The 14,129-nt window shown below is 33.1% G+C and overlaps 1 protein-coding gene across 1 annotated transcript; it reads left to right on the forward strand.

Moving 5' to 3' along the window:
- The first annotated feature begins 9,943 nt into the window (after positions 1–9,943).
- LOC132037095 (DNA-directed RNA polymerases II, IV and V subunit 6A-like) lies at positions 9,944–11,424 on the forward strand. The gene is made up of 6 exons (XM_059427556.1): positions 9,944–9,981; positions 10,363–10,396; positions 10,493–10,668; positions 10,762–10,813; positions 10,914–10,981; positions 11,090–11,424. The coding sequence occupies exons 1-6, from the start codon at positions 9,944–9,946 to the stop codon at positions 11,157–11,159; spliced, it is 438 nt and encodes a 145-aa protein (XP_059283539.1). The 3' UTR covers positions 11,160–11,424.
- The last annotated feature ends 2,705 nt before the right edge of the window (positions 11,425–14,129 follow it).

The raw sequence follows: 14,129 nt of genomic DNA on the forward strand, positions 1-14,129 counted from the left end.
AAGTAATACATTTTATAAATGTAAAGAAATAATAATCAGAGACTGCAAAGGAGAGTAAATAAGTAAAGTATTGATAATGAAGGAAAACGGGGATAAATGCCACTCCCTCCCTTTACTTTTACTTGTCGACGTTAACATATCAAGGAAAAAAATCACGGAAAAAAAAAATCTTCTTATTTTACCTATCACATTAATTATTCATTTTCAAATCATTTTCTGAAGCTATTGAGACTATATACCAATAAATATGGATATTATGATCAAATATATACTTTATTTATTAATTTTCAAAGAACGTGAAAAGTCAAAAGTGAACAAGTTATGTGTAGGAGCATTAAAATAACTTTTGGTACAAATTTGCATTGCTACTGTTCGTCCTCTCTTCACATTTAAAGTGTTGACAAAGAACAAAAATGGGGATAATAAAAATATAAAAAAAGATAAATATAGAATAGAAAAATAGACATATATTTTTAGTAATGTGGCCAAGTAATATGGACGAAGGGAGTACTTCATTTTTATTAATTTTTAAAGAACATGAAAAGTCAAGTATAGTAACGTGGCCAAGTAACATGGGACAGAAGAAGTATTTTATTTATTAATTTTTAAAGAACGTGAAAAGTCAGGTATAGTAATGTGGCTAAGTAATATGGAACGGAAGGAGTACTTCATTTATTAATTCTTAAATAACGTGGTCAAAATGAACAAGTAAAAGTGCACGGAGGAAATAAATATGTGTTGGAGAATTAAAATAGAAGTGCATACGTGTGTACATGAGAAGAGAATAAATATTCAGCACTGTGGCTTATATCCACGTGAGATTTATTTCTTCTCAAAGAATGTGAAAAGTCAAAAGTGAACAAATTAAAGTGCATGGAGGAAATAAATTTGTGTAGGAGAATTAAAATTGAACTGCATATATGTTGACACCCAATTTTGTCCCTCCTTTATTCTAATTTATTTCTTCGGGTTTCTAAATTTATTGACGAGTTAAATGTTTTATTTTCACTACTATTTCTACTACTGTTAATATCATTATTAATCATAATTTATCATAGTATATATATTATACCAGTTACTAAATTAGAAGCTTAAGAAAGAATTAAGACTGAAGGAGAAAAGGCCACAATTTTCGGACCAGCCCAATATGTTGAATGCACAGACCAGCCCAATTCCCGCTCCAGCCCACATCTCCTCTACCCGACCCGGCCCATATGCTTTTGATCCCCTAAACCTAATGAACAAGGTCCAAATGCAGCCTCCTCTTTCTAATCTCTTTCTCCTCTTCAGCCGACCTTTGTCGTCTTCTCCTCTCTCCTCTCGTCTCTCTCTCACCCCCCATTTTTAGCAAGACCTTAACCCACTTTCAACCATGGCAGATCCTGCCACCCCTGTTTTCATGCAATACTCGTCTCTCTCTCTCTCCTCATGAATGGCTCTGTCAATGGCAGAGCCGAGCTTGGCTTTATCCCCATTTTGGAAAAGGTTGACTCTCATATATCGAAATCACAAGATTGTGAATCACTCCTCACCGCTGAATCAACACAAATAGGCAAGGCAACCTGTACTTTAATTTAGTTCCAGTCCCTTTTAGCCGAGTTCGAGTAAATCTCTGCTCATCTCTGCTTTTCTGATTTTTCGGCCAAAAATCCAATGTTCAATTCAAACGACTTGAAATAATTCGAATTCCCGCTCATTGGAACCCTAACCCTAGCCTTTTTACCTATAAATACATCTCTAAGTGTTAAAACAAAGGAGGGCCGGCACCTAACCCAAAATACACTATCATTTTCCCAAACTTGCTTTCTTTGATTCTGGTGAACTTTAGCCGTTATAAGACTCATTTGGTTCGGGGTCAGAATCCCTTCGTAACGAAAGAGTCAGATTCGAGGCCTCGACGCCACTTCACTGCACACACAAAAGGTAACATTTTATCCTATTTTTTTCTGCTCTTTCTATTAATTTTATATATTTTGCTTTATTATGGGTAGTGTGCTCTGTCAGTAAGTGTTTAAATAATTAGTTTTTTTTTAGCATGATTCTTGCCTTGGTATGTGTTTGAAGTCTGTTGAAGACTAATGGTTTGGCTTGATGTATGCTTGAATTAAGTTGAGTTTTGCCTTATTTGTTCAGAATAACCAATATAGCATTGCATTACTGTTTAAGTGTTAATTTGGAGATTATGTGATTTTAAGTGAAAATGTCTTAAACCTGAATGTCCCTTTTAAAATGTTGATTGAGCCATTACCTAGTTGCTTGCCTCTGAATGTGATGATATTTAGCTATGAAACTGAATGCTGTTAGTTCAACTATCTTTAGGGATATTGTTTAATCCCATTTAAGTGTGAACATTTGGTCATAGGACTATAATGGCTTAAAAGGGATAGTTTGGATGTCTTAGTTGAATCAGAATAGGAGAGTGTTGCTTTTGTTGGTCCAAACATGCTGGCTTGAGAAGTCCTTGTTTCAGATATGCCTCCTTCATGTCATAATTGATTGCATAGACTAAGTATGACAACAGGATTAATCCAAACCAGACATAGTAAATCTGGACGCGCTTGCATAAAGTACTGAGATGTGATAAAAGTGCCAGAATATGATTGAATGAAGTTTGATTATGCTTAAGCCTGCCTAATTCTGTCTAAACCTGTCTGAACATGCCTGAAATGGCTTTTAAATAACATTGTTTAACTCTGCCTGAGTGTCTTAGACTGTTAATGAATCTATGTTGGTTTATCTTAGTCTAATCTTGAAGAGGTGTTAGTTTGTTGGTCTGGGGTGTGCTATCCTGAAGGAATTTAAGTTCGGGTTAAGAGGTAACTAAAAAGTGAGGGAGGATATTATGCTATTTCTCCAAATAATCACGTTGCTTAAATGACATTAGGTATTGCTAATAAGATCATTAGAAGACTTGCACAAAAATTGGTTAAAAGTTCAAGATCACCTTGTATCATCATCTAGTCACAAGAATCTGGATATAATTTTAACAATATAGAAATTCTTAACATGTTTGACTGATGTTGCGGCTGCGTCTTAAGGAAGTTAACTGCTGCAATATAGAGTGCTACTGAATTTAAAATTAACAGATACTATATTGGTTAAGACTAAGTTTTGCTGCATTTGGACCGAGTGATGTTTCCCAGAGAGACACACCGCTGCCGCTATGTTTCTTTTTTTGAGACAGGCAGATGTTATAACTAATGTCCCAATGCTCTGTATTTTGAGATTGCCAATTGCTGCACACTTAGACTAAAATGTTGTTGTATTTTGAGGCTGAATCCTTGCTGCATATGATGATATGTGATTTTGAGTGTTTCTCTTTCTTGTTTTATATCCCCTGCCTGCCTTGACTATACTTAATCTTCCTCTTTCTGAGTTATCACATTGTGTACTTCAAATGCCTAGCTGTTTGCATTATGGGAGTCTGTCCAGGCCTTACGTGCCTATCACTACGCCTTAATCACTTGTTAGTAATATATGTACGTGCTCCATGACTTACCACCTCATTGCCCGCAGTTGTCAAAGTATATAATACCTATCTAGTAACTTCATATCCAACTGTGTGTATCTGAATTATTGCGTTGGTGACATGACATGATTCTGTGCTTCTCAACTGAACTCATGTGTGACCCATATAAGTTTTGGGCTTCTCTTTCTGTCATTCTTTGGACCTTAACTGTTTCCATTAAATGTTATGCCTTCGTTTAGCGGCTTACTTGCTCAGTTCGCATGATTGCTTATGTCAAACGTAAATTGTTTATGTCTTAGCATAAATATTTAGGCGTATACTAATCCTTTTCCTTTTATTTTATGCATGACCTTCGCATACGAGTCCGAGGGACTCGTCTTCCGCATTCGGTGTTGGGCTAAGGCCCAACGAAAACATTATCTCTCCTCTACCCAGTTCTGTCCGCAGACAAGGGAACAAAAAATGAAATCTGGGCTAAGCCCAATAACAGCAAACAGCCTCAGCAGCAATATAAATTTACTGGGCTTAGGCCCGACGACGTGAACAGTTCGCAGCAGTTGGGTCTGGAACAATGGGCCAGACCCATTTAAATTTTCTTCCCCTCTCTTTTATTTTATTGTTGTGTATTTTGATTTGTTTTGTATGGCTAACACTTTGTCTTATTTCATTTTCTTAACTTAGACGAATTCTAGTGAAACCAGTGGTTTAGTTTAGTATAATAGGTAGTTAACTTAAGGGAAACCAATAATTAATTCTATAAAGTCTCATGTTCTTCTTTTTATATTAAAGTTATTTATAATACTCCTAATATTTATTTTCTTAGAATAATTGATTTTTAAAATAACATGGCTACATATTTTGGGCTAAAGAATCATGATCCACTTTACCATCTTAGAATTTAGAAAATGTCATTAATACGCAAATCTTTAAGTCTTTAATTAATAGTGAATAAATTACTATAGGTTGGAGTTAATTCAAATTCACTAAAAATATTCATCTTACTAAGGGATTAGTTAGAGAAAGCCTATTTATAAAATTATTTTGCGTTAGCCATCTATCTATCTTATCTAGCCATATATATATATACAATATATAACTGTAAAGCTCAATCAATACCTAGTCATTAAATTCTTTCGAACATTATTGAAGCATTGCATCATCCCATATTTTTCAGTTTATTTATGACTAAATTCTTTCACACAAAAATTACAGTTTTCTACAAATCTTATTTTAATAGCATCATTATATTTCTATTTATAACCTTAATAATATTTACAAACTATTTTTCTATAATATTACATTCACACTAAGCCTAATTAGATTTAAGCCTGGTCGGATTAACCATTATTAATGGAACTTGGAGGATGCCTAATACCTTCCCTCTAGGTTAGTTGAACCCGTACCTAGAATCATTTGGTTTCGTAGACTTTAAAATAAAATCAACTTTAGAAATAACTTTAATGAACTTTAGGTGTCCTAATTCACCATAATTAATTAGGTGGCGACTCTTTATTTTAAATAACCCCGAAATTACCGGGATGTTGTAAACTATTTTGACCTTAGTTAAAATAGGGTATGACAATATATCTATACACGAGAAGAGAATAAATATTCAGTTAGAACACGAAAAGTCAAAAGTGAACAATTAAAAGTGCATGGAGGAAATAAATGAGTCGGAGAATTAAATTTAAAGTGCATACGTCTATACATGAGAAGGGAATAAATATTAAGTATTATGACACATGTTTACATGGAATATAAAAATAGTTGAATAAAGTGTACAAATTATATAGCTCATGGTACAAGAATTTAATGCGGGTACAATTCGTGAAATTTGCAAGTACAAGCTTGGGGAGCGTGTTCGTCCCCCCCAAGCCGCTTATACATAATAGAAATATAATAGAAATGTAAAAAGCCAAAAGTGAACAAGTAAAAGTGCATGGAGGAAATAAATTTGTGTAGGAGAATTAAAATTGAACTGCATATGTCTATACATGAGAAGATAATAAATATTCAAATTTAAACATGAAAAGTTAAAAGTGAACAAGTAAAAGTGCACGGAGGAAATAAATATGTTAAGAATGTAAAAAGCCAAAAGTGAACAAGTAAAAGTGCATGGAGGAAATAAATTTGTGTAGGAGAATTAAAATTGAACTGCATATGTCTATACATGAGAAGAGAATAAATATTCAGCTAGAACATGAAAAGTTAAAAGTGAACAAGTAAAAGTGCACGGAGGAAATAAATATGCCGGAGAATTAAATTTGAAGTGCATACGTCTATACATGAGAAGGAAATAAATATTAAGTATTATGACATATGTCTACGTGGGATATAAAAATAATTGAATAAAGTGTACAAGTTATATAGCTTTTGGTAAATTTTCTATAAGAATGTAAAAAGTCAAAAGTGAACATGTAAAAATGCACGGAGGAAATAAATTTGTGTAAAAGAATTAAAATTGAACTGCATATGTCTATAGATGAGAAGAGAATAAATATTCAGTTAGAACACGAAAAGTCAAAAGTGAACAAGTAAAAGTGCACGAGAAATAAATATGTCGAGAGAATTAAATTTAAAGTGCATACGTCTATACATAGAAGGAAATAATATTAAGTACTATGACATGTGTCTACTTGGGATATAAAATATAGATGAGAAGAGAATAAATATTCAATTAGAACACGAAAAGTCAAAAGTGAACAAGTAAAAGTGCACGGAGAAAATAAATATATCCGAGAATTAAATTTAAAGTGCATACGTCTATACATGAGAAGGGAAATAATATTAAGTACTATGACATGTGTCTACTTGGGATATAAAATATAGATGAGAAGAGAATAAATATTCAATTAGAACACGAAAAGTCAAAAGTGAACAAGTAAAAGTGCACGGAGAAAATAAATATATCGGAGAATTAAATTTAAAGTGCATACGTCTGTACGTGAGAAGGGAAATAATATTAAGTACTATGACGTGTCTACATGGGATATAAAAATAGTTGGATAAAGTGTATAAATTATATACAGGGCCGGCTTGAGGCCAAGGCCACTAAGGCAATGGCCTTGGGCCCCAAATTTTTGGGGCCCCATTTTTTATCATATTTTATTGCTAATTTATTTAAAAAATTATTGTGACTTATAATATTTTCATATGTAGTTTCTAAATATGTAAATTGTATTTCAAAAAACTTAAAGATTATATGTCCGAATTCCGGATACAAATAATAAAATTTGACTCCTAAAATTCAAATTGTGTCACAAAACTTGAGATAGAGGGAGTAAACAATTTTTATAAAAAAAAAAAAAAAAATATTGGTGACGTGATTGATTAGCTATATTGTTGTCACTTGAATATTTTTTTGAATGTATTGATTTGAAAAAATTGTTAACAACTTTGTATTGTTCTTGACGATTATAAAATATTAATTAATGACTTCGCATCTAAAAAAACTTTAAAAATAGACTTTATATAAACATATATATCACAATTTTTTCTTTTAATAAAAATAGGATTTCTCTTTGAAATTTGGCCTTAGGCCCCTAATCTTGTTGAGACGGCCCTGATTATATAGCTCATGATATAAGAATTTAATGCGGGTACAATTTTTAAAGCTATGGTACAACCACAGGCCTCGTCGTATTCGTCCTTCTGAGCTTAGGCAAGGCTTTGGCACGGGCCATCACTTCTTAGTGATACTGCTAAAGGGGACAACTTTTCTTATTGATACATTCAATCTTCAATAAGGTGGTTTGTCCTATGGTAAGTTGATTCAAACGAACAAATAATTCAGCTAAAATAGTCAGACACAATAATTTTGATTTTTGGAGGGAAGGCAAAGGAAAAAGGAGAAACTATATTAATTGGTTACTTCGTCTAAATTTGGATTTGCACTGACTAATTACTTATTGCTCTATCAATTTCAGTTTATGTAATTCTATTTCTTTTTTTAGTCTATTAAAAATATTTTTTCTAAATTTAGAAATTAATTAAACTAAAAGTTTCAATTTTATTCTTAATAACTAGCTTTTATAGCCATCGCCTACCAACCGCTACATTCTGCCTGGGTTGTTCGCTACTAATAATAACTAGGTAATTTATTCGTGCTTCGTGCGGGGATCAAAATATCAATAACTAACTAATTAACTATATAATAGCCACATACTATGATATTTCAAACAATTGTTTTTAATATTTTTCAGTTCAAGCCTAATAAATTAATAAAGGTGATTTTTTTTCCCCTTAAGAACCATGTAAAGAAAGAAAATAATCAAGAAAATATGATCTCCTTACGTGCATATGACTATAACTTAAAGACATACAGCCAAATCTTTCTATAATCGTCATTCGTTATAACAACATTTCATTATAATGGTCTGATTTTCTTCGGAACCAATTTTTCATGTTATATTTTACTTCTATATAATAGCATTCTACCTATAACAGCGGTGTCATTCATTATAGCGGTACATTCTTTGTAAAATTACCTCTCCATAATAACCATACTCAAATATTATGTGATAATATTTTATAAGAAATATATTACGTGTAAAATAAAATATTAAAATATTCATGGTAATCATCATTAATATCATGCACATAGTAAATTTCAAGAGACAGCAGATGCAGAAAGTGATAACGGAAGTATCAATGAAGAGCCTCAACTTACTACTACTTGGGATGAGATAGAATAGTCAACTGTTAAGTTCTTAGACAACCTTCAAGAGAAAGCTATTTAATCCCTTTTTGCTGAAAGTTTGGACAAATTCTTCGTCAATTCAAGCATTATATTATCACTAAGAGATTAGTTACGAAACAACCTACAATTATAGAATTCTTATGTCAAACTTGAAATATTTAAATTCTCAATTAATTTTAAATGCATATATTCCTAAGATTTTAATTCTTTATCAGTATGGTACAACTAATTATGGATTTGTTAGTAATTTATTAATCTTTCTAAGTATTAATTAATGAAATATGAAAATCAATTAAGATTTTTAATTTAACAAGTATATTGTTTTCTTTTTATAACATAAAAAATACATAAAATAATAGTTTGCGTACTAGTATTTATAATAGCTAAATGAGTTCTAAACATCAATTGCAAACATACATACATACATAACAATACCTCACTATAGCAGCAATGAAATTTCCGGACAAACGCTGTCATTATAGAGAGGTTTGACTGTAGTACGGTTTCAACTTTGTACATTTAGTATGTGCATATAAGTATTAAATTCATTTTCCTTTCATTATGGAACAAATATTAATACTTTCAAATTTCTCCTTGTTTACAATCCAAAAAAAAAAAGACTAGAAAATAAAGAGGAATGAAGTAAAAGTGCAAAATCTGCCCTAAATCCACAAAATAATATTGCATGTGTCATTTTTGCTTCTTTTTGTCATTGTAATTTCCTTGCTTCCTTAGTTTAAAAAGAGAAAAATAAATGTGTATCAACCTTCCACCAGGGGCGGATTCAAAGAGGCTTGAGGGTGTTCACCAGAACACCCTCGGCAAAAAATTATAGTGTATATATATGGTAAATTTTTTATATTTATGTACATATATTAACTTTTGAACACCCTGAATAAAAGCAAAAGGTTAGTTCAAGTCGTCCAGGGTGTTCAAAATTGTCTCTAGTGTCCTAGGTTCGATTCCCATTGACAACATTATTTTTTTATATTTAGCTTCTATTTTTTCCCGAACACCCTGAATGAAAATTCTGGATCCGCTGCTGCCTTCCACTATAATTAATTCCCTTTCATCCTCAAAGTCATTATATACTAAATTTTCTAAATTTTTTATTGAATACTTCTGAAATCTTCTCCTATAAACTCAACATACACATCAAAAAGTGTGGAGAGAATTCACAAGAGTTTATTTTGTGTATGTAACATGCATCTACTTGATGCCTTCCTACTACGACATCTTTTTTCACCAAAAAAAAAAAAAGAACGGGGAAACATGGTCAGTGAGGAATCATATAGCTGACACCAACTTGTTTTGGGATTGAGGCTTAGTTGTTGTTGTTGTACTTCCTTGTGCATGTTGCAAAAGGAGAAAAAACAGACCCACATGCGAGTAGCATATTGAAGATCCAAAATAAACATGTCAAAAATTCTCGAACATTTAAGATTTTAGATGATTTTACTCACACTATTTAATGACAAGGATCTATGTATAGTTCGAAGATTCTATTCTTAAGATGACCTTGTAGGATAAGGTGGAAAGATACCCTTTTAGCATTAGCTAGACTAAGGTTGCTCTATAATGGCTCTACCATTGTGTTCACCTAACACTGGATTGCTGTTTTTAATGGATCACTTGCATCGGTTTAGAGATTATTATGAAACTTAGCTAATTAGTTCATTTAAGTTAGTGTGGCTGGTAATATACTATTTTGTCCATCAAAATTTGAAGAAAAAATAACATAAATTGTTGAACGAGCTGCATTTCAGGAGTCTCACATGACTGGTAAGGGGAAGGATGTTAAGCAGTGCTGGAGGTTAAGGTCATTTAGCACTGATGTTACAAGTGTACTTTTTTTCTCAAGAAATGCTTTGAATTATTAACATAACACAGTATTTCAGAATTATTAAAACATTGGAGCATTTCAAAAATTGCTGCAAACCTTCTCAATGCATATTGCTTTATGGAGTGCATGCTTATACAAACTTGGGAGATTTCTACTTTTCTTGTGTCAAGCTTTCCCTAAATCTAATAATATGCATTGAGTAGGGTATTGCCATTTTGTACTCCAGCAAAGAGAGCTATTTGTTTGTTGTTTTTCCATTTGGTGGTTGTGAAGCAAAAATATGTTTAGATTTTGGTAAAGGTCTGTGGGTATTGTACCTATTAGTCACTTTATCTGTCCATATTTGTGCAGATACGTGGACGAGCCATTGGATCCTGAGCCTGATGTAAGATGATTTCTCTTATTCATGGTCCTGATTGTAGGTGTTAATGTTGCTAAGTATTTGATGGAGTATTTTTATGTCATTCGGCATAACTGACAGGAAGGAGCAGAGATTGAAGAAGATAATGCTAACCCTGAGGAGATACCAGACCCCCTATTGGGTGAAGCTGAGGAAAAAACCGAGCAAGAGCCTGTGGAACGACCTCGGAAAACATCAAAATTTATGACAAAATATGAACGTGCAAGAATCCTGGGAACCCGTGCTCTCCAGATCAGGTCATTTTGCTTTTTCCTTAATTTTGCTTGATAAGCTTGTGAAGAGAGATGCATTTTTTTTTTTACTTGGTTTGTTGTTTTGTCCTGTCGCAGCATGAATGCGCCTGTGATGGTTGAGTTGGAGGGGGAGACTGACCCACTTGAGGTAAGCCTCTTTGAAAACTTAATGCAGAGTGCAAAATGTCTATTTGGTGAAGTTTCTAGATAGCCTGAGTCTTTTTGTTAATGTTCGTTTATGCTAAAAGATTGCAATGAAAGAGCTCCGAGAGAGGAAGATACCATTCACAATTCGTCGTTACTTGCCTGATGGAAGGCAAGACTTCCTTGATCTTTAAGCATCTGTTATTATTTCTTTCCTTGTACCTGGCCTCATCCTATGTCTTGTCGTTTCCCTCATTTTTTCTCTCTCGTTGTTTATCAGTTATGAAGATTGGGGAGTCGATGAATTGATTGTTGAGGATTCATGGAAGAGACAAGTCGGAGGAACTTAACAGCTGAAGTGCTCCTTTGCTTACAGGCTTATGAGGAGTGTTATCTCTTGTTTCTGGTCGTCATGCTCTGTTGAAAACTAAAGTTCTAATGGGTATTATTTGTTTAAGTGTCAACTACTTGATGGAGCTAGGGCTCTGAACTTGGCATGCCTTGCCTAGTTTTTGTATGTGAACCAGTAGGTCCTGAGACTCCAAAAGTTTGTTAAAGGGAAATTGGAGTATGTTCTCAAGTTTTCTGAGAAGGAAGGCTTTGCTCATTTTGCATTTCATAACTCTTCTAAGATTTTCTAAATGTTTGCCCAATTATTTCTTTTAAACTTCTAAAGATTGCCTAAACCACTTCTAAGCAGTTCTTCTGCTGGACTAATTTGTCACTAAAGGTTTACTCTGCTTCCTGAATGTATTTAAACGTTGTAAATAATGTTCATCTTCAGTATTAACACGACAAATTGAAGTGATATGCGTTTGTGGTACATTTGAAAAACAGAGCCTCCCTTTCTGGTGGATGTCAAGACAGAATATTACCTGTGTTTTACTAATTGAAGAATATTAATATTAAAACATTACAATTAAATCCTTTATTCCCTCTTAAATTTAACTAGAGTTTGTTAAATATCTGAAGGTGATTAAAAAGTGCATATTTTTGGCAAACTTAAAAGTATGTTTAAAGGACCATTTTCAACCTACCTCAAACATAAGGTTTCATTTGCCATTCTCTCCTATTCAGTGTTATAATTGATTGAGACCTGAATATGTTTACCCCTCCCTTCTCTCATCCATAGGTTCTTAGAATCCAGTTCTGAAAACAAAAATTACATGAAAGAGTAATTTAACCGCTACATTTTGAGAAAACACAAATTATTTGTTTAAAATATTGATATTTACGCGACAAACATTACAATCCCCTAAAAGTTAATGTGATAGGTTAACACACAATTAGAATTTGCCAACTGTAAAACTTTCACAAGAGAGTTATTCACAGTGGCTGATAACCAAAATACAGGTCTTAAAGACATGGATACAAGGCCACTGGTTCGAAGCAGAACTAGAAAAGCTCCACTCAGCACATTTCTATAACAGTTTCACTAAATATGAATGAAATAACATTTCTTTCCAGGCTAAGTTTCTCAGGAACTGCATTTAGCTAATCAATTCTTTAGAGCTGCATTGATCAAGTTGTTGCTGAAATCCCAAAGGTTACGTGTTAAATCTTCGTCTCGTACTCTTTGCAGTCATTGAAGAAGTTTCCAGAGACCCCTTTCAGACTTGGATGCAAAGCAACATAGCAAGTTGTAGCTGCCCCTGTAAAATATAATCATTTTTAGTACAGCTAGTATTTTCCCCCTTCAAAATCTAATGAGAGTTGAACATATTTTTGAAGTAACGCTGCCTAGATGCCAAGGTAAGCCCCAAACTCACAATTTAAAGTCCCTTTTTATCAGTGAGAATGAAAAGCAATTAAATTATTAAATGTTAAAGAGCACAATGTGAAATCATTGTTTTGGAACCTTAATAAAAATTATACCGAAGTTGAAGGATGTTCAATTATGATATTCTGTATACTAGTAGACTTGTGGAGTGGAAGAGAATCAGGGTAGGAATCATGAATAAACTAATCGAGTTTAAGTAATAAACAACGTCGGTGTAAACAATTTTATACCATCAGGTCATCTTTATCTATTATAGCAGGTAACATATCTTATTTTCAAGATTTCGAATCTCATATTTTAAGGAGACTTACCTATAAATATTTTTTGGATGACCTCATAAATATTTTGCTCACGACCTCAAGGCTAAACATAATATTTACGCTTCGAAAAACTTTTAGACTCTACATTATATAAAGGACAAATCAATTGGCAAAAAGAAAAGAAAGCTCCAAAGTCCAAACCTTAGTCACTATGGCCATTTGGAGATTATACCCAATTCTGGAGGGTATACATGTTAGAAAAATAATATTTTCTATTTAATATCTCAAAAATAATATATTCTTTATTTTCTTAATATTTATTTTGTTTTAATGTCGAAAGCCTTTATTGTTCACTTTCGACTAAATTATATAATTATGAGAAATGTTCATAAAGGCATATGATCAATTGAATAGGCCTTCCAAAGTCCAAACCTTTTAGTCATATAATAATATATAATATAACATTATGGGTTGATCTTTTTGGAGTAGGAAAAACCATACTCCTTTTTGAGATTATGAGAGACATAAACATATTTTTCCTTGTAGAAAAGATTCAAGAAAAGTTCTTCCTCCCATATTTTTGTGTCTTTGGGTTTTATTTTGAGATAAATCTTTGTTAGGGTATAGAAGAGCTTGTTGAATCTGGGACCTTGAACCCCTTAATTGACATCTCCAAGCTATACTCAAGTTCGTGATCCTCTTCCTCAAGTGTAAAAGAAGTTCCTACAAGTGTTCGTGATGAAGAAAAGTCCCTACATGTGTTCGTGATGAAGTATTTTCCGTAAAATTTCCAACAATACATGGACCTTGAACCCCTCATCTCCACTATACTCAAGTACCTCTTCCTGAATTGAGATAATTGAGTTCACAGCAGAGCTGCTGCACCAATGTAGCTCAACACTCCGTAGCACTGGAATATCGCCTAAGCATGAAGGGAACTCCTCAAATTTCTTACAACTTCGCAGAACAAGATGCTCAAGGGAAGTTAAGCAGTCAGAGGAGAAATTCCATCTTTCGATGTCCAAAGAATCTAACTTCAAGAATTTTAGTTTCAGGAACTCTCCGTCTCTTATGTCCCATTGCGCGCCCTCAAAGGCTCTGCAAAATAGCTTGAGGACCTCAAGGTGGGGTAATCTACCAATTCTTGAAATTTCGCTCCATGGTAGCCGAAACTTTGACAACGTCAGTCTTTTGAGATTCGAGGGTAAGTTGAACTTACATGAAGAGAGCGACTGACCATAGTGTAATATCTTGAGTGATTCAAGTTGACTTAAAAACTC

This window comes from Lycium ferocissimum, chromosome 11, assembly GCF_029784015.1.
Source record: "Lycium ferocissimum isolate CSIRO_LF1 chromosome 11, AGI_CSIRO_Lferr_CH_V1, whole genome shotgun sequence".
Taxonomy (NCBI): Eukaryota; Viridiplantae; Streptophyta; class Magnoliopsida; order Solanales; family Solanaceae; genus Lycium; species Lycium ferocissimum.